Genomic DNA, 25,032 nt, shown 5'->3' with positions numbered 1-25,032 from the left:
CTACAATCTCTTTGAGAAGATAAAGGAAGAGAGATTACTTCCTAACTCATTCTATGAGGCCAGCATCACCCAAAACCAAAACCAGACAGAGATATTACAAGAAACAGAAGCTACATACCAATTTCTCTCATGAACATAAATGAAAAATCCTCCAAATTATTAGCAAATTCAATCCAAAAATGCATAAAAAGAACTATATACTATGACCAAGTCTGATTTATTTCAGATATGCAAGGCTGGTTCAACATCTGAAAATCAATGTAATATATCACACAGGTGAAAGATGAAAAATCACATAGTCATAACAATACATTCAGAAAAAGCATTTGACAGGGGCTCCTGTGTGGCTCAGTTGGTTGAGCGTCCGACTTCAGCTCAGGTCATGGTCTCACAGTCCTGTGAATTCGTGCCCCACGTCGGGCTCTGTGCTGACCGCTCAGAGCCTGGAGCCTGATTCGGGTTCTGTGTCTCCCTCTCTCTCTGCCCCTAACTCACTCACATTCTGTCTCTGCCTCTCTCAAAAAAAAAAAAAATAAACATTACAAAAAAAAAGAAAAAGCATTTGACAAAATCCAATACCCATCCATGATAACTGTCAGAAAACTAGGAATAGAGAACTTTTTCATCCTGATAAAGAGCATCTGCAAAAAAACCTGTACCTAAAATTGTATGTAATGGTGAGAAATTCAAAGCTTTCCCACTAAGATCAGAAACAAGATAAAATGGGGTGCCTGGGTGGCTCAGTCAGTTAAGCTACCAACTTCCGCTCAGGTCATGTCTGGTGGTTCACGAGTTCAAGCCCCATATCAGGCTCTGTGCTGACAGCAAAGAGACTGGAGCCTGCTTCCGATTCCGTGTCTCCCTCTCTCTGCCACTCCCCCATTCATGCTCTGTCTCTCTAAGTCTCTCAAGAATAAGTAATAAACATTATTTTTTTTTAAAAAAAGAAGGCAACATGTCCCCTCTCACCACTCCCTTTCAACATTATACTGGAAGCCCCAAATAATGCAAAAAATCAAGGAAAAGAGATAAAAATTATACATTGAAAAGAAAAAAAATGCCTTTTTTTTTTTTTATAGATGGCATAAATGTCTATGTAGAATATCTGAAAGAATTGACAGAAAAACTCCTGGAACTAGGGAAGCTTGGGTGACTCATTCAGTTGAACATCCAACTCTTGATTTTGGCTCAGGTCATGATCCCAGGGTGTGGGATCAAACCTCATGTCAGGCTCCATGCCTAGCATGGAGCCTGCTTAAGATCCTTTCTCTCTCTCTCTCTCTCTTTCTCTCTCTCTCTCTCTCTCTCTCTCCCTCCCTCCCCCCTCCCCCCTCCCCTGCACCATGGGTGTGCTCTGTCTCTCTCTCTGAAAAACAAACAAACAAACCAAAAAAGCCTCCTGGAACTAATAAAAAATTATAACAAGGCTGAAAAACACAAGGTCAGTGAAGTCAGTATACAAAAGTTAGTCACTTTCCTATATGCAAGAAATAAAAACATGGAACTTGAAATTAAAATCAGAATACCATTTACATTAGCAGTTTCAAAATGAAATATTAGGTACAAATCTAACAAAATGTATAAAGATCTATGTGAGGAAAACTATAAAACTCTGATGAATGAAATAAAAATAAACGGGAGTATTCCACATTTTGGATAAGACAACTCTATATGGTCAAGATCTCAGTTTTTCCCAACAAGATGTATAGGTTTAATGCAATTCCAACCAAAATCCAACTTTGTGTGTGTGTATCTACAAACTGATCTAAAGCTTATCTAGTGAGACAAAAGACTCAGAAAGGCCAACTATATATTGAAGGAGGAAAACAAAGAAGACTGACACTACTGTCTTCAAGTCTTGCTATAAAGAAGTAGTAACCCAGACATGTGATAATGGTGAAAGAATGGATGAATCACCCAGAAATAGACCCACATAAATATAGTAGACTGGTCTTTCAAAAGGAGAAAAGGCAATACAGTGGAGAAAGGAAAGTCTTTCACCTTATGATGCTCGAAAATTGGACATTGAAATGCAAAAAATAAATCTAGACATAAACATTACACCCTTGACAAAAATGTAAAACATGCAAATGCTTTTCTAACTGACTGGTTGGCTCAGCCGGTTAAGTTTCTGACTTGATTTTGTCTCAGGTCATGATTTCAGGGTTCATGAGACCAAGCCCCACATCAGGGTCCACACTGACAGTGCAAAACCTGCGTCAGATTCTCTCACTCCCTTTCCCTCTGCCCCTCTCCCATAAGCACACTTATTTTCTCTTTCTCTCAAAATAAAGTTTTTTTGAAAAGTAATTTTAAAATATGTAAATGTAAAATGAAAGACTATAAAACTCTTAGAAGGTAACATATCAGAAATTATAGATGGCTTTTGGATAATTGATTATGGCAATGACTTTTCAAATACAACACCAAGGACATAATTTATAAAAGAAAAATTGACAAACTAGGCTTAAATAAAATTGAAAACTTACTCTCCAAAAGACAATGTCAAGAGAATAAGAAGACTACTCACAGACTGAGAGAAAATATTTTCAAAAGATGCACTGATAAATCACTCTTATTTAAGATATACAAAGAACACTTAAAACTCAACAATCAGAAAACAAACAACCTGATTAAAAAATTAGTCAAAAGACCATAATATGCACCTCACCAAAGATGATATACAGATAGAAAATGGCCATATGAAAGAGGCTCCACATGTCTCATAAGGGAAATGCAAATTAAAACAATGAGACACCACTACACACTCATGTAGAACAACATGAACTCTCATTTATCGTTGGTGGAAATGCAAAATGTTGCAGCTACTTTAGGAGGGAGTTTAGCAGCTTCTTATGAAAGTAAATATATTATTATGATATGATTCATACAATGCAATAGATTGAATACTTATGTCCATACAAAACCTGCACACATATTTATAGCAGTTTTATTCATAATTTTAAAAATTAGAAGTAAATAAGATATCCTTTAGTGGGTTAGGATTAAAAAACTGTGGTTAGGCACCTATGTAGCTCAGTCAGTTAAGCATCTGACTTCGGCTAAGGTCATGATCTCCCGGTTTGTGAGTTTAAGCCCTGCAACTGGCTCTGCACTTACAGCTCAGATCCTTGAGATTCTATGTCTCCCTCTCTCTCTCTGCCCCTCTATCATTCATGTTCAGTCTCTCTGTCACTCAAAAATAAAATAAACTTAAAGAAAATTAAAAACCACTTTGATACATCCAGGCAATGGAATATTATGCAAGGCTAAAAAGAAATTAGCTATCAAGGTTCCATGAAAAGACTTGAAAGAGCCTTGAATGCATATTACTAATTGAAAGAAGCCATTTAAAAAGGCTGCCTACTGTATCATTCCAACTATATGATATTCTGGAAAAGGCAAAACTATGGAGACAGTAAAGATATCAGTGGTTGCCAGGGTTTGGTAGAAAGGAGGGAGGAATAGGCAGAGTACAGAGGATTTTTAGGTCTGTGAACTACTCTGTATGCTACCACTCCTATAGTGGTAAACATTTATTCAAATCTATAGAATGTACAACACCAAATGGGAACCCTAATATAAACCATGACTCTGGGTATAAATGATGTGTCATTTAGGTTCATGAATTGTAACAAATGTACCATTCTGGTGGGGCATGTGAAAATGAGGGCAACAATGAATGGGGTGGTGGAGTTATACGGGAAATCTCTATACCTTCTGTGCAATTTTACTGTGAACCTAAAACTGCTCTTAAAAAAGTATTAAAAAAAGAAAATATGCTAAAAGGAAATAACTGTTTATATTTGAGGTAAAAGACAAAGAAACATAATCTTGGGGTATGATGAACTACATTTGTGGTTTACTCAAAAACTATTTACATATAGGTGAAATTTCAATACACATACAATAATTATTTATATTGGGTTACTTTATATATTTTTTAAAATTTAAATTCTAGTTAACTCACAGTTTAGTTTTGGCATCTGGAGTAGAACCCAGTGATTCATCTCTTACATATGACACTTCAGTGCTTATCCCAAAAAGTTCCCTCTGTAATGCCCATCACCCATTGAACCCATCCCCCTACCCACCTCACCTACAGCATCCTTCAGTTTGTTCTCTATGTTTAAGAGTCTCTTATAGTTTGCCCCCCTCTCTGTTTTATTTCTTATTTTGGTTTACTTTTAATATTTAAAATGAGAATGAGAACTATCTGTTTAAAAACATTTAGCAAATTACATTTCACATATTGATTGTTCTAAAAAAGAAACAAATCATAAGCAAACAAACAAAATAGAAAGAGGTAGAGGACAACTGCCTTTAAAATTATTACACTTGATACTGGCACAAAAATAGACACACAGATCAATGGAACATAACAGAAAGCCCAGAAAAAAAAAAAAAACACAATTATGTGTCAATGAATCTACAACAAATGGGACAAGATAAACAATGGAGAAAGTCTCTTCAACAAATGGTGCTGGTAAAACTGGACAGCTACTTGCCAAATAATGAAACTAAACCACTTTTTTACAGCATACACAAATTCAAAATGTTTTACAGACCTAAATGTGAGGTCTAAAATCATAAAATTGCCAAGAGAAAGCATAGGCAGTAATATAACATTATCCATAGAAACATATTTCTAACTATGTCTCCTTTGGCAAGGGAAACTAAAGGAAAATTAAACTCTTGGGACTACACCAAAATAAAAAGCTTTTGCACAGTGAAGGAAAACAACAAAAGAAAACAAAACAATCTACCAAATGAGAACATATATATGTAAATGATATATCCAATAAGGGGTTAATATTCAAAATATAAAAAGAACTTATACAACTCAACACTAAAAAACAAATAATCAATTAAAAATGGACAGAAGATATGAATAGACATTTCACCAAAGAAGACATATAGACAGCCAACAGACACAAGAAAAGACGCTCAACACCACCAATCATCAGAGAAATGCCATCATGAGATATAGTCTCACACCTGTTGGAACCACTATAATCAAATACACAAGAAGTTAAGTGTTGGCAAGGATGTGAAGAAAAAAAAAGGAAACTTCATGCACTGTTGCTGAGACTGCAAGCTGATACAGACACTTTTAAAAAGTGTGGAGGTTCCTTAAAATTTGAAAATAGGATTACCATAAGGTCCAGTATTCTACTACTAGGTATTTACCCAAAGAAAACAAAAACACTAATTCAAAAAGATATATGCATCCTATGTTTATTGCAACATTATATACAATACTTAAGATATGAAAACAACACGTGCCCATCAATAGATAAATGGATGAAGATGATATTACACACACACACACACACACACACACACACACACACACACAGATTATTACTTTAGCCATAAAAAAGAATGAACTCACCATTTGCAGCATCATGGATGAATCTAGAAGGTAATGCTAAGTGAAAGAAGTTGGCCAGAGAAACACAAATACCATGTGATTTCACCTATATGTGGAATTTAAGAAACAAAACAATAAAGAAAAGAAAGAGACAAATTTAAAAAAAAGAAGAATCTCAACTATAGAGAACAAACTAGTGGTTGCCAGAGGAGAGGTTGGTGAGGGAGTAAGTGAAAAAAGTGAAGGGGTTTAAGAATACACTTATCACGTGAGCAATGAGTGATGTATAGAATTATTGAATCATAATATTGTACGCCTGAAACTAATATAACACTATGTTAATTATACTTGAATCAAAAACTAAATTAATAAAAAAAAATTAGTGTGAGCTGTATGAAAAAAATGGTTACACCTGAGTCATTGGGATGTTGGAGTTAAACATCATTTTGTTGTCTTTATCTCTCACTAAGCTGTGCAAGGCAATGCATTGTCTTTTTATTGTTAAAATCCTTGTGCCTAGAATAGTGCATGATACAGAGAAATTACTGAATAATTGCCAAATAAATTTTTACAATTTAAATGCAAAATGTATTTTATGATAATTATTTTACAGAGAATGTCTTTAAGAAATATAAGGAGTTAAGAGATTAAATTTTTACAAATGTATTTATGATAAAAATATGCTTAATACGTAAAATATTTTACCTGGCATGTTAATTTTATTCATTTTATCTATCGCATCACAAATTTATTGAATATTTGTTTCTAAGTTAGAGGAATAAAAGATAAAGTTAAATACACTTAAAATATATGTAGGGCTTAACTGTCATTAATAAGACAAGTTCTGAGAAAATTGTAAAGAAAGAAAAGTGTGATATAAACAGATTTTCTAGTACTTCTTTCTCTAATATATGCCTCTTCATAAGCAGATTCCATGGTTGAAATAAATATGATTCCATTTTGAGGAAAAACTCATTTGAGAAAATACTTTAACTACCCTGACTGTCATGTACAGTTTCTCCAACTTATTTACCTGAACTAAATTATCTGCTTTTAGTATTTGACTTTTTTAAAAAACAAAAGATATTTAGAGGAAGAAGGGCCAAGATGACAGAGCAGCATGGAAGTTTTCTGCTTCTTTCATCCCTGAAATGCAGCTAAGTCAGCATCACACCATTTTGCACACCTATAAAATTGGTCTGAAGATTAACACAACAAGATGCATAACTTGAACTGGAGAACTCGGCAGGTACAAGGCTCGGAGAGGTGAGCTGGGGGAGAGGGATGCTGCAGAGGGTAGAGAGCTTTGTTTGCTTGTGAAGGAAGGACAGAGACAGGGGGAAGAGTATAGGAAAAGCACTCCCTCTGAAAGCAGCTGGAGAGAAAAAACAAAGATTGGAAACATCAAGAGACTGACCAAGAAAGGGAGAAAGGAGAGATTCCAATACCATTAGGACTCTATAAACAGGGGAGCACAGATGGTAGATGCAAAATGCTCAATAAGATACTAGCCAATTGGATCCAACAATACATTAAAAGAATTATTCACCACGACCAAGTGGGATTTATACCTGGGATACAGGGCTGGTTCAATATACACAAATCAGTCAATGTGATACATCATTAATAAAGGACAAGAACCACATGATACTCTCAATAGATTCAGAGAAAGCATTTGACAAACATACAGCATCCTTTTTGGATAAAAATCCAGAAGAAAGTAGGAAGATCATACCTCAAGATCATAAAAACCGTATATGAAAGACCCACTGCTAATATCATCCTCAGTGAGGAAAAACTGAGAGCTTTCCTCCTAAGGTCAGGAACATGACAGGGATGTTCAACACATAATATTGTAAGTCCTAGCCTCAGCAATCAGACAACATGAAGGAATAAAAGGCATCCAAATCGGCAAGGAGGAAGTCAAACTTTCACTCCTCACAGATGACATGATACTGTATATGGAAAACCTAAAAGATTTCACCAAAAAACTTTAGAACTGATCCATGATTTCAGCAAAGTCACAGGATATAAAATCAGTGCACAGAAATCGGTCTCATTTCTATACACCAATAATGAAGCAAGAGAAAAAGAAATCAAGGAATCGATCCCATTTACAATTGCACCAAAAAACATAAAATACCTAGGAATTCACCAAAGAGGTGAAAAATCTATACACTGAAAACAATAGAAAGCTTATGAAAGAAATTGAAGAAGACAGAAACAAATGGAAAAATATTCCATACTCATGGATTGGAAGAACAAATATTGTTAAAATGTCAATACCACCCAAAGCAATCTATATATTCAATGCAATACCTATCAAAATACCACCAGCATTCTTCACAGAGCTAGAACAATCCTAAAATTTGTATGGAACCACAAAAAACCCCGAATAACCTGAGAAATCTTGAAAAGGAAAACCAAAGCTGAAGGCATCACAATCCAGACTTCAAGACATATTACAAAGCTGTAATCATCAAGACAGTAAGGTACTGTTACAGAAACAGACACTTAGATCAATGTAACAGAATAGAGACCACAGAAATGGATTCAGAAATGTATGGCCAACTAATCTTTGACAAAGCAGTTAAGAATATCCAATGGAATAAAGACAGTCTCCTCAGCAACTGGTGTTGAGAAAACTGGATAGTGACATGCAGAAAAGTGAACCTGGACCACTTTCTTACACCACACACAAAAATAAACTCAAAATGGATGAAAGAGCTAAATGTAAGACAGGAATCCATCAAAATCCTAGAGGAGAAATCAGGCAAAAACCTCTTTGATCTTACCTGCAGCAACTTCTTACTCAACACGTCTCCAGATACAAGGGAAACAAAAGCAAAAATGAACTATCGGGACCTCATCAAGTTAAAAAGCTCTGCACAATGAAATAAACAACCAGCAAAACTAAAAGGCAACCAACAGAATGGGAGAAGATATTTACAAATCACATATCAGATAAAGGGTTAGTATTCAAAATCTATAAAGAACTTCTCAAACTTAACACCCAAAAAACAAATAATCCAGTGAAGAAATGGACAAAAGACATAAATAGACACTTTTCAAAAGAAGACATCCAGATGGCTAACAAATATATGAAAAATTGCTTAATATCACTCATCATCAGGGATATACAAATCAAAACCACAATGAGATACCACCTCACAACAATCAGAATGGCTAAAATTAACAACTCAGGCAACAACAGACGTTGGTGAGGACTCAGAGAAAGAGAATGTCTTTTGCATTGCTGATAGGAATGCAAACTGGTGCAGCCACTCCTGAAAACAGTATGGAAGTTCATCAAAAAATTAAAAATAGAACTACTCTATGACCCAGCAATTGCACTACTAGGTATTTATCCAAAGGATATAGGTGAGCTGTTTTGAAAGGGCACATGCACCCCAATGTTGATGGCAGCACTATCGACAGTAGCCAAAGTATGGAGAGCCCAAATGTCCATCAGTATATGAGTGGATAAAGAAGATGTGGCATACACACACACACACACACACACACACACACACACACACACATTTAATATACACACACACAATGGAGTATTACTTGTTAATCACAAAGAACAAAATCTTGCCTTTTGCAACAATGTGGATGGAACTAGAGGGTATTATGCTAAGTGAAATTAATCAAAGAAAGACAAATATCATATGATTTCACTCATATGTGAAATTTAAGATACAAAACAGATGAACATAAGGAATGGAAAGCATAAATGATATAAAAACAAGGAGGGGGCAAAACATAGAAGACTCTTAAATATAGAGAACAAGCTGAGGGTTGCCGGAAGGGTTATGGGTGGGTGATGGGATAAATGGGTAAGGGGCATTAAGGAAGATTCTTGTTGGGATGGGCACTGTGTGTTATACATAGGGTATGAATCACTGGATTCTACTCTGGAAATCATTATTGCACTATATGCTAACTAACTTGGATGTAAATTTTAAAAAAAAGAAAGAAGAAAATGTTTAATTTTAGGTTTTCTTTCTGTATCATTTTTGAGCACCTTCCATTTTTTATTAAAAAACCTATATAGTTCTCCCTGGCTGCTTGAAGCTTGGCCACCGTCATGAACAACACAGTAGCTATCCAGACCATGAAGTTCATGACCATCCGACTACTTCAGCAAAAACAAATGGTCATTGATATTCTTCATCCTGGAAAAGCAACAAAACCCAAGACAGAAGTTTCAAAAAAGTAGCCAAAATGTACAAAACCGCAGCAGATGTCTTCTTTGTGTTTAGATTCAGAACTCATTTTGATAGTGGCAAGACAACTAGCTTTGTTTGGCATGATTTATGATTATTGGGTTATGCAAAGAAAAATGAACCCAAACATAGACTTGCAAGACTTGGACTGTATGAGAAGAAACAGACCTCAAGAAAACAATGAAAGGAACAGTAGAACAGAGCGAAGAAAGTCAGGGGGACTGCAAACACTAGTGTTGGTCCTGGCAAAATATGAGCTGGTGATTGGACAAAAGAAGGAGTAAAGATTCTTTTATCTGTAGTCATTGTGCAGATTTTTCATGAAAGGATTAATGAACTAAGAACTTAAAAAAAACTTATGTAAATTTGCAGCCACAAAAATCAAACAATATAAAACAAAATAACAAAGCAATGACTTTGATTTTAAATAACTCTTCCATTTATGAGGAAAACTAGAGTTGATGGTGTTTGTCATATATTCTTATAAATAATTTGTAGTATCTTTTCATGAATAATCTAATTATCCAAATTTATTTTAAATTGTGATAATTACTTAATATGAAACTTGTTTAACTTAACTTCTATTTTTCTAGTTCTTTGGAACTTCTGTTTTTCTAGTTCTTTGGTTATGTGTTCTCTATTAAGTGTAAACCATTTAGATGAATAAAAAATTCACTCAGAATTTAGGGGACTCAAATCTCTTTAGTTGATGACATTTGACCTTGTCTTCTAAATTGGAGCATATAGCTAATAGATTATAATATCTCTGAAAAAAAATGTACTTGTATGTAAAAAAAAAAACTTGTTATTATAAAATCTCTAAGAGCAGATTATTCATTGGTGAATTCTACCAAACAGTTGCAGAAGAAGTAACACCAGTTCCAAATAAAAATTTCCAGAATAGGTAAGAGTAGGAAGCCCTTCCCATTTCATTTTATGAGTCCAGTTTATCCAGGTACAAAAATCAGGCAAATATATTAGAGGAAATTAAAAAAAACCAGCCAGTATCCTCATGAAAATAGACCCCAAAATCCTTAAGAAAATAGAAGCAAATGCAACCAACATTATTGAAAAAGATAATATATTATGACAATATAGGATTTATTCTGAAAGCACAAGACTTTTTTCTATACTTATAAATCAGTGGAGGAAATTCACCAGTTTGACAAACCAAACAGGAAGAGTAATTTGGCCATCTCAATGAATGCTGAAAAAACTTTTAAGAAATTTCAATATCCATTTCAACAAACTAAGAGAAGAAAGTAATTTCTTCAATGTGATCAAGAGAATCTGTCAACAAACAAACAAACAAACAAAACCCTACAAACATTATTCTTATTAGTGAAAGATTAAATATTTCCCTCTGATCAAGAACAATGCAAGGATGACTGCTCACATTGCTCCATTTAACATTTTACTGGAAGTTCTAGTAAGTGCAACAAGTCAAGGAAAAGGAATAGTAGACAAATGGATTGAAATTAAAGAATATAAATTTCTCAATAAAAGATGATATACATGGTCATCTATGTAAAAATCACAATGATTCTACAAAATGGTTTGGGAACTTACTATGTAAGTTTAGCAAAATTATAGGATACAGGGTTGATATACAAAATTCAACCATTTTTCTATATTCTAACACAATATTTCAATTTGAAATAAGAAAATATCATTTAAACTAGCACCACCAAACAAAACCCTTATGTATAAATATTAAAATATGGACAATATCTGCATACTGAAAAATTCTGATGAAAGAAATCAAGGCCTAAGTAAATGGGAATATATACCATGTTTATGGTTTGAAAGACTCAATACTAATAACATATAAAATTTCCTTAAAGTGAGTTACAGATTCAATGCAATCCCAAGTAAAATCCCAGCAGGAATTTTAGGTGGAAGTCAAGAAACTTATTCTAAAACATACATGAGAAAAAGAGAATTAAAATTAACAAAGCAATTCTGAAAAATAACAAAACTAGAAGACTCATCCTTCTGGATTACATGAATAGTTGTGAAGCAATAGACAGTATGGTCTTTAAGAAAAGCTAGACATATAGATCACTGGAACAGAGTAGAAAGTCCAAAATGGACCCACACATGTATGAACAAAATTTCAACAAAGGTGAAAAGATATTTAATGGATAAAGGATAGTTTGTTTTTTAATAGTATTGCTGGGACAATTTGTTATTTACGTGCAAAAAAATTAAACTTTGCCGGAACTTCCACAGCATAAAAATTAAATCCACAAAGAATATAGTACTAAAATTATAAAACTTAAAACCAGAAAATTTCTAAAAAATAGGAGAAAATATCTATGAGCTTGGATAGGCACGGATTTCCTATATAGGATACCAAAAGAATGAACCAGTTAATTTTTTTAATTTATTTTATTTCAAGAGAGAGTGAGAGAAAGAGAGAGTGCAAGCAGAGGAGGGGCAGAGAGAGAAGAGAGAAACCCAAGAAGTTTCCATGCTGTCAGCACAGACCCTGACAAGGGATTCAATCTCATGAACAGTGAGATCATGACCTGAACCAAAATCAAGAGTCAGATGCTTAACCATCTGAGCCATTCAGGCACCTCTGAACTAAAAAACAAATAAACAAATAAATAAATACTGATCTTTAAAAAATTGAAAACAACTGTTCTTCAAAAGACATTGTTAAGAGAATGAGTAACCAAGCCATAGAACATGGAAAAATATTTGCAAATTATGTACATAATAAAATAATATATTTTAAACATGAGTTCTGTGCAATTTTTACTGATTGTTCATTCTTAACAATGTGGAAATTCCCTCAGAAAGACTTAGATAGCAGGTTTCTAAGCTGGCTTCACTGTTCTCAGCTTATTTGCCAAAGAAATATGGCTTTAAATCTCTAGTGAATATTTAGAAGTAGGTAAATCTCAGAAGTGCTAAAGGAATGAGATTAATTTTAGACCAGCCTCTAGTCACTTTATTTTTATTTTTATTTTTCTCTACTATTATTTATAAAACTTCTTTTTCAGGAATGTATACATTAAATAGCCACTCCAGAGAAATCATGATCTGTTTAAATTCATTAGTCTTTTTTTATTGGCTATTTCCAATATGTGAATGAGTTTTCTATATTTTAAAACTAGTTTTTTCCAGGGCACTTGAGTGGCTTAGTTGGTTAAGCATCAGACTCTCTTAATTTCAGCTGAGGTCATGATCTCAGGATTTGAGAGTTCTAGTCCCATGCTGGCTCTGTACTGATGGCGTGGACCCTGCTTGGGAATTTCTCTCTCTCCCTCTCTCTCTGTCCCTTCCCCACTCTCTTTCTCTCAAAATAAATAAACTTTAAAAAATGTAGTTTTTTTTCCCACAGTAAATCTCCTAGAATCAAAATATGGAAATAGAGTAAATAAAATTACAGCATTAACAAGCTGAAAATTGTTTTTCAAGGGCTGTTTTCAGGAACTAGATAGTATTTTCATCGACGTTTGCAATATAATTTCAATGATACTTACAATATTTAGAATGATAATTATAAAGATTATTCTGAAATTAATTTTAATTAGTTCCATTTTATGTAACTTCACAGCACTGATAGTATTACAGGCAAAATATATTTTTACATATAATATGATTGAAATTTAATAGGTAACAGTCTATTCTGTCCATTTGTTTCAGTGATGATTAAATGATAGGTTTTAAAAATTAACTTATTAGGAGTTCTCTGAAAACTTATATTTGAAATGAAACAGCCCGTTCCATATTTAAGTCCACAATTCACACTTCAAGAATGCAGAATAGAAAAAAATCATAATTTTTTCCTATAAAATAGCAAAGCATGAGTGAGACTCCTTTTCATTTTCCTTTCCATTTTACAATCATTTATAGTGATACTATTAGGGTTTTTAAGATTTTTATTATCTTAATAGTCCCAGAGGCTTATGCCATATATGTGTACCTGTAGTTTTCTGGTTTATGAAAATACTTGACAAGCTACATAATGGAAGTCTAGAGAAGGTAATAAATACACATAATCCAACTACCAACCTCTTGTTCCAGAGTAGACACATTTAACATTTCATCATTAAAATTTATTATCAATAAGCAATGTCTGTTCTTACAATCTGTATTAGATGAGTATAAAATGCTTTAATTAAGAGAGTCAAATTATTCACTGGCTCAAGGAAGGTAGATTATTTGTCTCTAATTGTATAGCTCAGAGAAAGGTTAATGATCTAGAGTGAACAGATAGTTTTTGTTTGTTTGATTCAAGTTTTTTATTTAAATTCTAGTTAGTTAACAGTAGTGCAATATTAGCTTCAGTAGAATTTAGTGATTCATCACTTACATATAACACCAAGTGCCCTCCCTTAATACACATCACCTATGTAGACGATCCCCCCACTCATATTCCCTCCAGCAACCTTCAGTTTGTTCTCTGTAGTTAAGAGTCTGTTTTATGGTTTCTCTGTTTTTCCCCTATGTTCACCTGTTTTGTTTCTTAAATTCCACATGAGTGTAATCATATGGTGTTTGTCTTTCTCTGACTGACTTATTTCACTTGGCATAATATATTATTTTTTAATGCTTATTTATTTTTGAGAGAGAGAGAGTGTGAACAGGGAGGGGTGGGGGGGGCGGGGACAGAGGATCTGAAGTGAGTTCTGTGCTGACCGCAGCAAGCCTGATACAGGTCTTGAATTCACTAACAGTGACATCATGACCTGAGCTGACGTTAGATGCTCAACCAACTGAGCCACCCAGGCACCCCATATAGTATATTCTGGCTCCTTCCACATTGTTGCAAACGGCAAGATTCTGGTTTTTTTGTTTGTTTGTTTGTTTGTTTTTTATGGATGAGTAAATTCCATTGTGTGGAATGTGTGTATGTGTATACGTATGTGTATATATATGTATACATATGTGTGTATGTATATATACCATATCTTCTTTATCTATTCATCAGTCGGTGGGCATTAGGGCTCTTAATATAATTTGCTATTATTGATAATGCTGCTATAAATATTAGGGTACATGTGTCCCCTCAAATAAGTGTTTTTGTATCCTTTGGGTAAATACCTAGTAGTGCAGTTGCTGGATCATAGGATAGTTCTATTTTTAACTTTTTGAGGAACCTTTGTACTGTTTTCCAGAGTGCCTGGACCAGTTTGCATTTCCTCCAACAGTATAAGAGAGTTCCCTTTCTCCACATCTTCGCCAACATCTGTTGTCTCCTGGGTTGTTAATTTTAACCATTCTGACAAGTGTGAGGTTATCTTTTTGTGGTTTTGATTTGTATTTCCTTGATGATAAGTAATGTTGGGCATCTTTTCATGTGTCTTTTAGCCATCTGGGTGTCTTCTTTGGAAAAAATGTCTATTCATGTCTTCTGCCCATTTCTTAACTGGATTATTTGTTTTTTGGGTGTTGAGTTTGAGAAGTTTTTCATAGATTATGGATAATAACCCTTTATCAAATATCAAATTTCAAACCCATTTGCAAATATCTTCTTCCCTTCCATCAGTTGCCTTTTAGTTTTATTGATTGTATCCTTTGCTGTGCAGAAGCTTTTTATCTCGATGAAGTCCCAATAGTTCATTTTTGCTTTTGTTTCCCTTGTTTCTGGAGACGTGTCAGTTAGAAGTTGCTAAGGCCAACGTTAAAGAGGTTACTGCCTATGTTCTCTTCTGGGATTTTGTTGGTTTTCTGTCTCATATTTAAGTCTTTCATCCATTTTGAATTTACTTTTGTGTATGGTGTAAGAAAGTGATCCAGTTTCATTCTTCTGCATGTTACTGTCTAGTTTTCCCAACACCATTTGTTGAAGAGACTTCCCATTGGTTATTCTTTCCTGCTTTGTCAGAGCTTAATTGACCATGTAATTGTGGGCTCATTTCTGGATTTTCTCTTCTGTTCTGTTGATCTATTTGTCTATTTTTGTGCCAGTATCATATTGTTGTGAGTACTATGGCTTTGTGTTATGACTTGAAGTCTGGAATTGTAATGCCTCCAGCCTTGCCTTTCTTTTTCAAGATTGCTTTGGTTATTTGAAGTATTTCGTGGTTCCATACAAATTTTAGGATTTCTTGTTCTACCTCTGAAAAATGCTGGTGGTGTTTTGACAGGGACGAATTAAATGTGAAGAGTAATTTGGGTAGTGTAGACATTTTAACAATATTTGTTCTTCTGGGAACCTGGGTGGCTCAGTTGGTTAAGTGTCTGACTCTTGATTTTGGCTCAGGTCATTATCTTATGGTTCATGAGATTGAGCCCTGTGTTGGTCACTGTGATGACAGTGTAGAGCCTGCCTTAGATTTCTCTCTCCCTCTCTCTCTGCCCCACCCCCACTTGTATGCATGCATGCATGTGCTTTCTCAGTTCCTGAAAATAAAGAAACCTAAACAATACATACATACATATATATATATATATATATTTTTTTTTTCTTTCAATCCATGAGCTTGGAATGTCTTTCCATATCTTTGGGTCATCTTTAATTTCTTTCATCAGTATTTTATTGTTTTCAGAGTATAGGTCTTTCAGCTTTTTGATTAGTTTTATTCCTAGGTATCTAATTGTTTTTGGTGCAATTGTAAATGGGATTATAAATTATATTAGTTTTAACCCAAAGTGTATGTTTGATATGCATGATTTAACCACCATATGTTGGAAATTCTGAAATGCACATTAGAAAGTCTAAACAGAACAGAGTCCATAAAGAGAGTAGTTGAACACTAATCTGTTCTGTTTAGTAAAAGTGTCAATCACCAAGTATGGTTCCATTTCACTGTTGGTGTTTACAACTTTTTTTGCCTATTGCACCCCTAACTCAATTTTTGTTAATTTACTTAATGCAGTTTTAAAATTTTGTACAGTTTATATATTAATAAATAAAAAAAATTAAACTCACAATTACTTTTAGATAAAATTATGTTTTAAGTTAAAACACATTTTTCATTATTGTATATAATTTTGTCATGTCTATAATTGAATACCTTTATATTATAGTTTTGTTTGAATTTACCTCCTAGCAATTCATGAACACATTACTCCCCTGGTGGTGAAGTTAATGAATGGAACCAGAGCTAGGGTGGGAGGAAGTATGGAACAATGGAAACAAAAGACACTGCTCAAGCAAAAGCGCCTGAGTGGATCAGTTGGCTAAGCAGCCACAACTCTCCTGGTTCCAGATTCAGAGTCTCTGTCTAGCCCTGTGCTGGCAACGTTGAGCCTGCTTAGGACTCTGTCTCCCTCTTTCTTTGTCCCTCCCCCACTCACGCATGTGCTCTCGCATGCGCGCGCGCTCTCTCTCTCTCTCTCTCAAAAATAAATAAATAAACATTTAAAGAAACTGTTCAAGGCAAAGGCAAGCTCACACACAGCACCAGACATGGAAACCTGGATATGAAAGAGAAGGCATGAAAATTTCAAATCACATAAACTTTTTAAATCGAGAGAACAAACAGTATTACTTAAAATATATCTACACGTAAAAGAAAATCTACAAAATATTAATTAAAACTTGACAGAATTAGTTTCAGTTCAAAGATGTGAAACACTGGAGTGTTTGATATTACTCTTAGAAGAGAAAAAAAACAAAGGGTAGACAAATTGCTAATTAATTACTTTGTTTTGAGCCAGTCAGAAAATTTAAATTGCAGAGAAAACAACTAACCTGAATTTTAGGATTGATCCATATAGTTGCATGAATCAGTATTCATAACTTCTATTCCTGAGTAGTATGCCAGGTATTGATGGGCACCTTAGTTGTGTCCAGGTTGGGGAAATTATAAAGCTTCTATAAACATTGATGTAGAAAATTTATAATCAATTTATCTATATTTATTTCCTGAGATTTTTATTGATATTATATTGAATATGTAGATCTAATTATGAAGAATAAACAGTTTAATAATTTTCAGTTTTCTAATCCATGAATACAGTTTATTTCTCCATTTATTTAGATCTTAAACTTCTTTTATCAACATTTTGTTGTTTTCAGAATAGTCTGCATATATTTGTTAGATTTATACCTAAATATTAATTTTTCATGCTATCATAAATTATCTATCTATCCATTTATATCTATAAAGATATATGTTAGATATATATCTCTCTATATATATTTCTCTTTATATATATATTTTTTAGATAAAAAAATCTAAAAATATAAAAAAATATATTTATATGTAATATATTAAGTTTCAGTTTGCAATTACTATTATCTAGAACATGATTGACTTTTGTACATTGACTTTATATTCTGTGACCTTGCTACACTCACATCCTGACTCTAATTCAGTATTTTGAATGACTTTTCCACATGCATAATTGTGTGCTATGTGAGTAGAGAGTAAATCACTCATAATTTCTATTACATTGGACTTCTGCCCACTGAGACAATCTAGAATGATTCTAATGTTATTTCCATATCACTGCTCTTTATATATTGGAAGTTCTCCTTTATATTCCCCCTGAGTCTTGACAGTAATCCATGTATTCACTTCTTTTACTCCTATTCAGATTGTCTCAAAAAACCAGTAACTGTACTTTGTGTGACCACATTATTTTAATATATATTCCTTTGAAAAGATAGTGCCAAGATTGTGTGCAGAACTCAGACACTAAGCACTTCAAATTGTAATCTCTGATGACAGAGCTGCAATAATGTTAATAGATTATGTTAGTGCATATAAATCTCACAATGACTCTTTGGGTAGATATTTTTATTTCCTCATTGTAAAGAGGTTTAGGCTTAAAAACATTAACAGATTTGCCCACAGTTTCTTAGGAATATGTAGTACAGCTGGCGTTTGGAACCAGGTCTCTTATATTAAATCCTTTGCTCCTAAACACTATACTAACTTAAACAAGTAATGTAATTGATACTATAATTTTACTGTATGAAATGCTGTTTACAATATAATTTTTGATAATTAAATTTGTGCTATAAATAAAAATATAGATAAAATTTTGATTTTATTTCTGAATTACTTATTTATATACCTCTACTTTTACATTTTAGTCTTACGGATTGGCTCAGTCTTTCAAGCTTAAAGTTAATAATGAGACACAGGAAATAACTTTTATTTAATCATTGCTTTTTATATTATCTTCTATTTTATATCTATTTTATTTATCTTCCATTAAATATTATCTTCTAATTGTTAGTTCCTGCAAATGTTTTCCAGATCTACCTTACCAATATGTTTCTACGTTTTAGTAATAGTTTAAATTTCACACAATTAGATAATACAGTTATTCAAACAATATCTAAATAGTGAAAGAAATAAAATTATGAAAAAAAAATATAAATAAACACTTTTATGTTCTTGGGCTAGTTCATAGCTTCAGGAATCAAAGAATATCTGAGGGCACAATTATTAATTAACTTAGATTCCTATACAGAATTATTTATGCAAGTATTTTCAGGGTTAAGGTTTTTTTTCGACGCGTGTTGAAGTTTATTAAATGCTGACAGGCTGGTGAAGGTGCAATAAAACTTTATGAGTAGCTCCATATATATCTGAGCAGTTTCCTTGATCATAACTTTTGCAGCCTTACCCAGCTCTGGTACGGCATAGTGAACAGAACAGGCTATGAAATAAGGTATGTTTATGGATCATATTTCTTCATTACTTTCATGTTTCTAAGTAATTATGTATTCCTTTAATTCATGTTAGCAATATTCCTGTCTATTTGTACTTCTTTAAAAGAGAAAAGACAGCTTATTTTCATTTGCCATTTTAAATATATAGTCTTTGTACTAAAACAGGAGAAACATTTTTAAATTTTTTTAAGATATGAGAATATTTTCTTTCCCCAGCTCTTCATTATAAGTGAATCAAAGCAAGTTTTGTTTAACTACTTCATATAGAAAAAAGTAAGAATCAAAACATATCTTAAAATATGTAGAAATACTCTAAGTATGACTAAATGTATTTTATTTAAGAAAATATGTATAGGTGGAGTAGAATGCTACAGTTAAAAAACATTTAATCTTTTCTAGCAAACATTTTTTACAAAGTCATTAAACTACCATCTAGTAAAGTATTACTCATTTTTAAAATAAATTTACACAGAAAGGACATCAATGTATAATTTCCCGAAAAGTGTTTTGCTTAAAATTGCTGTGATCCAAAATGTAATTACCACCTACAGCACATGAACAATTTTAGTACTGATTGTTTATGAGTACTCACATGAGTAATTTAATTTTAATATATTAATTTTGTTCTTATTCTTCTAGATAAAAGAGGGTCTGCTTCATAACAATATGCATTTTTGTTTTTAGACTTTTCTTAAAAAAGAAAAGCACAATCCTTATTGGCTTCTTGATACCAAAGTAAGATATTACTTTGAGTGAGACAAACTTATCTGAAGTTAAACATTAAATGCAACTGTGTCCTTTCTCACATAACATTGAGCAGTTGGGTTTCATTTTCTCAACAACCTCCTATATCCTCTGTCACTTTGATTAAGTCTAGTTTACATTTGGGTTCTTTGAAGATTACAGATACAATAAACAGCTTACATATGTGTAATAGGAAATCATATGTTAAAATTGAATGCTAATACTACGTGGCAATGAGAAAAAATGAAATATGGCCTTTTGTAGCAACGTGGATGGAACTGGAGAGTGTGATGTTAAGTGAAATAAGCCATACAGAGAAAGACAGATACCATATGGTTTCACTCTTATGTGGATCCTGAGAAACTTAACAGGAACCCATGGGGGAGGGGGAGGAAAAAAGAAAAAAAAGAAAAAAAAAAAAAAAAAGAGGTTAGAGTGGGAGAGAACCAAAGCATAAGAGACTGTTAAAACCTGAGAACAAACTGAGGGTTGATGGGGGGTGGGAGGGAGGAGAGGGTGGGTGATGGGTATTGAGGAGGGCACCTTTTGGGATGAGCACTGGGTGTTGTATGGAAACCAATTTGACAATAAATTTCATATATAAAAAAATAAAATTGAATGCTAATCTTTAAACATTCATTCATAAGGTGCAGTTTAAAAAATGAATTGTGCTTACTTGATGTCAGGCTCTGAACTACTTTCATGATTATTGCTAGTAAGAATAGAGCAATACAATTAAGGAAATTGACATATGTATAAAGAAGGGCAGGGGCGCCTGGGTGGCGCAGTCGGTTAAGTGTCCGACTTCAGCCAGGTCACGATCTCGCGGTCCGTGAGTTCGAGTTCGCGTCAGGGCTGATGGCTCAGAGCCTGGAGCCTGTTTCCGATTCTGTGTCTCCCTCTCTCTCTGCCCCTCCCCCGTTCATGCTCTGTCTCTCTCTGTCCCAAAAATAAAATAAACGTTGAAAAAAAAATTAAAAAAAAAAAAAAAAGGGCAGTAGATATGCTATGTAATATGGTAAAATGGAAAAAAGGATGGATTAACTCTGCCTCTAAGAGTAGGAAAGAACTCACAAAGGACATGGCATTTGAACTGGCATAAATTGGAAGTGACCTAGAAAAGCAGATATGGAAGGATTGAAGAAAGACTAAACAACATGTACTAAGAAGATATGTTATACAAAAAAGATGTTGCAGTGTTGGAGTTAAGATGAAGGTATAATTCTGAAAATATTTTGGAGGTAGAACCAAGAGGCCTTTTGAATGAATGAATGAAATAAGTTTTTAGGTTGGGGCAACTGGATATGAACTGATCTAGATAATTACAGAAGAGGCTAGGGTGAGAGGCCAAAAGTTTTATTTTAAAATCAGCAATTTATAATCATTATATTGCACAACTGAAACTAATATTATACTGTATGTTAAGTAACTAAAATTTAAATAAAATCTAAGAAAAATAATATCTGCAATTTATTAAAGCATTTAATAATTGAATGGAAATTCTAAATTCCCACCTGGGTATATGCCATTGAATAAGATTTATATAAAAAATCGTAGAATACAGAAAAGTCAGGGAAACTTGAAGACTAAGAGAGATGAGAGATGTATGGTCAAAACTAAACTAAACAAATAAAATTTAAGATAATCGCTGGAAAAAAAAGCTCTTCCCAATCTACATTTAAGTATCCTCTGTATACTAACTGAAATGTATTATGTTATCAGAAAATAAGCACCTGTGTTTGATACAAGAGTTTAGTATATTTTATTTTCATTTTGAGGGAGGAACTTGGAGATCATGCAGTTCAAACCTTTTTTTAAATGACATCTCCCAAATATATACTGTATACATATATAATTTTTCACAATATTTTATATTTATATTCATATGTATATTCTTTCCAAATATATTTATATTCTTTTCCACAGTATTGTTATAAGAAAGCAGTATTGAAATTGAGATCCAATTGTATTAACTATGGTTAAAAATCATTTTGACTTTGAGAGACAATAACTTATTTTCTCTAAGCTTGAAGTTGCTAAGAAGCAAAATGTGGATAACATCATCTCCTTCCTAAAATTGTGAGAAGTAGGGAACACAGTGCAAGTGGTAGGTTTCTTTCACTTGAGAAAGGCCCTAAAATGAGAGAGCAAGGCATATCTGCTGAAAGATCTTTGCTTCGCTTTTCCACTACTTATGTTTCATCTTAGTTACCACAATAATGTGTACCACAAATCCACTCAGTTTATTAAAAATTGCAAGTGTTGTTTACATTTTTGCCAATATTTATTTAGATTATAAACAGAGCCGTCTGCAGCTCTGCTTGTGTTGTAGCTAAAAAAAGAGGAATGTATATACTTTAATGATAATGATGGTGGTGTACTGTAAGTACATATTTTACATTTTAAACATATATTTCTTTTCTTTCTTTAGATGGCAAGGAAGAAATTTTCTGGATTAGAAATCTCTCTGATTGTCCTTTTTGCTATAGTGACTATAATAGCTATTGCCCTAATTGCTGTTTTAGCAACTAGGACACCTGCTGTTGAAGGTAAGTAATGTTAAAAAATACTTACACATTATAGTGAAGTTAAAGAAACTTTATTCCATATTAGTTATAGGTTTTTAAAAGTTATCTACATGAGATGAAATGTTAAGAAAGATCTCTGGCAAGTTACATAATTACTCCAGTTTTTTCTATCTATTACAGTTATTTTAGTTAAGAGCTGTTGTAATTAAGGTATCTATCTGCTTTGACATTAATAACCTTCCCCACGTTGTGTTGCTTGAGGAATAGTGAAGAGGCAAAGGGATCAAGGTGTTAATGGAAGGAGGAGGAATAATCAACTACTGTTTTTAGTGAGGTTCTTCTAATTAATGGAAATACCTAGGTTTTTGCTCTGGCCTTCAGATACTTGGAAAAGTGGGGGTGGGGAGTGGAAATGGGACTTCCCTCTTTATTTTAGGCTCAGTTTTGTTTTTTGTTTTTTGTTTTTGTTTTTTTTTAAAGGAGAGAGGATGTATAACAAAAAAAAGGATAGAGGGAAGGTGAAACAAAGCTTGAAAAGTTTATCTATTTTTTTTCTGAATATTTCTATCCTCATTTAGAGTAAATGCATACTACTCCTATCCACCTCACCTGCTTTCCCTTTTTCATCATTCTCTCTAGACCAAATCAGGACTGGAAATGATAATGTTACAAAGTATCTTCTAGTCTAACCATAGTTAATTTTCTACTGCTCTTAGTCATTTGTTTTACTTTTTTCTAGTATACTGCAAACTCACTACTTTGTGAAGTAACCAATTTTGTTACCCATATCTGATTACTGGAAAGGTCTTATATAGAATTGGGATTTACTTTTCTTTGCTGTGCCCTGCTTTCTCTTCTGTCCACTCCAACGTGTTTTCTCCCTCTTACCTTTCTCTCTTCTGCAGTAATTCTTGTCTCTTTCTCTATTTCCTTCTCCCATCCATATTTCTCCATCTTCTTTCTTCATCTATAAAACACATTTTTTTTGTAAATATGGTGGAATGTACATTTTGTTTCCTTTTGAATCTACCTCAAGACCTTCTGTGAAAATATTTTGGTTTTCTACAAAAACACTCAGTTAGGGCTCTGCACAATTTTTAAATACCATTTGGATATCTTCCTTTGGTCACCAGGACTTGAAAGTGTCAGTTTTTTATTAATGTAAAATTTATTTTTATTTTTATTATATATAAATTTAGTTGTTCTTACAATGTAAGGTATTTATTACTCCCACAATATGAAAATATTAATTTAACACAGTGTTTTATTTTATTGACCTCTCTATTTCCTAGCGATTAGTAATTCTACTTCAAGCCCACCTACCACTCGTACAACCACTGTGTTTCCCGGTTCAGGAAAGTGTCCAAGTGAGCTAAATGATCCTATCAATGAGAGAATAAATTGCATTCCAGATCAATTACCAACAAAGGTCTGCAACAAAAGACTTTAATGCTTTTTATAAATAGATATATATTATAGTAAGTATATTAAGATAATTGCTCAATATCGGATCAATACCATATTTTTAAAGATCTAGCGATCAATTGGGCTACATTTATCTTTTTCTTGTAGCTCTGTATAAAGAGATGAGAAATAACAGAAATTACTGAGCTTGCTTTCCTGTACTTCTATTCAATTTAAATTCACAACTTAATATTTTTCATGCTTAACAACCTATTGTTAATTTTAAAAACCTTTATGAAATCTATTCTTGCAAATCTACTTCTTAAAAAAATTGTAACCTTTGAGAGTATGAGAGAGAGAGAGAGAGAGAGAGAGAATATGAGAGAAAATGAATGCTCCATAAAAGTATTTGTAATGATGGCATTAAGAATTGTCTGTGGAAATGGTGCCTGGGTGGCTCAGTCCATTAAGCATCTGACTGCTGCTCGGATCATGATCTCACAGTTTGTGAGTTCGAGCCAGGCATCGGGCTCTGTACTGACAGCTTGGAGCCTGGATCCTGCTTCTGATTCTGTGTTTTCCTCTCTCTGCCCTTCCCCCATTTGCACGCGCGCTCTCTCTCTCTCTCTTTCTTTTGCTAGCTCTCAAAAATAAATAAACATTAAAAACAATTAAAAACAAGAATTGTCTGTGGAAAATAAAGTAATATGATATTTTGGAAAATTATTATTTTTTAATTATTTGGTAGTTTGGGAGAAGCCCAAATGGAGAAAATTAAGGGTAACTTAATGGATTCATGTAACCCTGAGTTGACTCTTCCTAGTCTTCATAACCTATGAGAATAAAGGTCAGTGAAGGTGTGTGTTTGTGTGTGAATGTGTGTGTGTTCACAATTTGCAATATCTATGTAATCTATAATACCCACATAATGTAAATATGTGGGTATATATAATACCCACATAATGTAAATATGTAAATACCACATAATGTAAATATATATTAATTATATATTATATATTATTATATTATATATGTTAATGTAATATGCATATCTATAGTATATTATTTATCTATTATATGCATGTAATATGCAGATATGCAGATCTATAATATATGTTATCTGTAATAGACATATCTGAATCTCACCTCTCTCACTCTTTT

The 25,032-nt window shown here is 33.2% G+C and overlaps 1 protein-coding gene across 2 annotated transcripts in view; it reads left to right on the top strand.

The window, feature by feature from the left end:
* SI (sucrase-isomaltase) overlaps positions 1–25,032 on the top strand; it is a 176,541-nt gene that overhangs the window by 40,433 nt on the left and 111,076 nt on the right. For both annotated transcript variants that reach the window (XM_040480663.1, XM_040480662.1), the window contains 2 exons: positions 22,371–22,488; positions 23,760–23,896. In XM_040480663.1, the coding sequence (XP_040336597.1) occupies positions 22,371–22,488; positions 23,760–23,896 (255 nt within the window). The remainder of the gene's footprint in view (positions 1–22,370; positions 22,489–23,759; positions 23,897–25,032) is intronic.

The sequence above is a fragment of the Herpailurus yagouaroundi genome, unplaced genomic scaffold (genome assembly GCF_014898765.1).
Source record: "Herpailurus yagouaroundi ecotype Mexico unplaced genomic scaffold, PumYag 159, whole genome shotgun sequence".
Taxonomy (NCBI): domain Eukaryota; kingdom Metazoa; phylum Chordata; class Mammalia; order Carnivora; family Felidae; genus Herpailurus; species Herpailurus yagouaroundi.
This window is presented reverse-complemented; position numbering and strand designations above follow the sequence as displayed.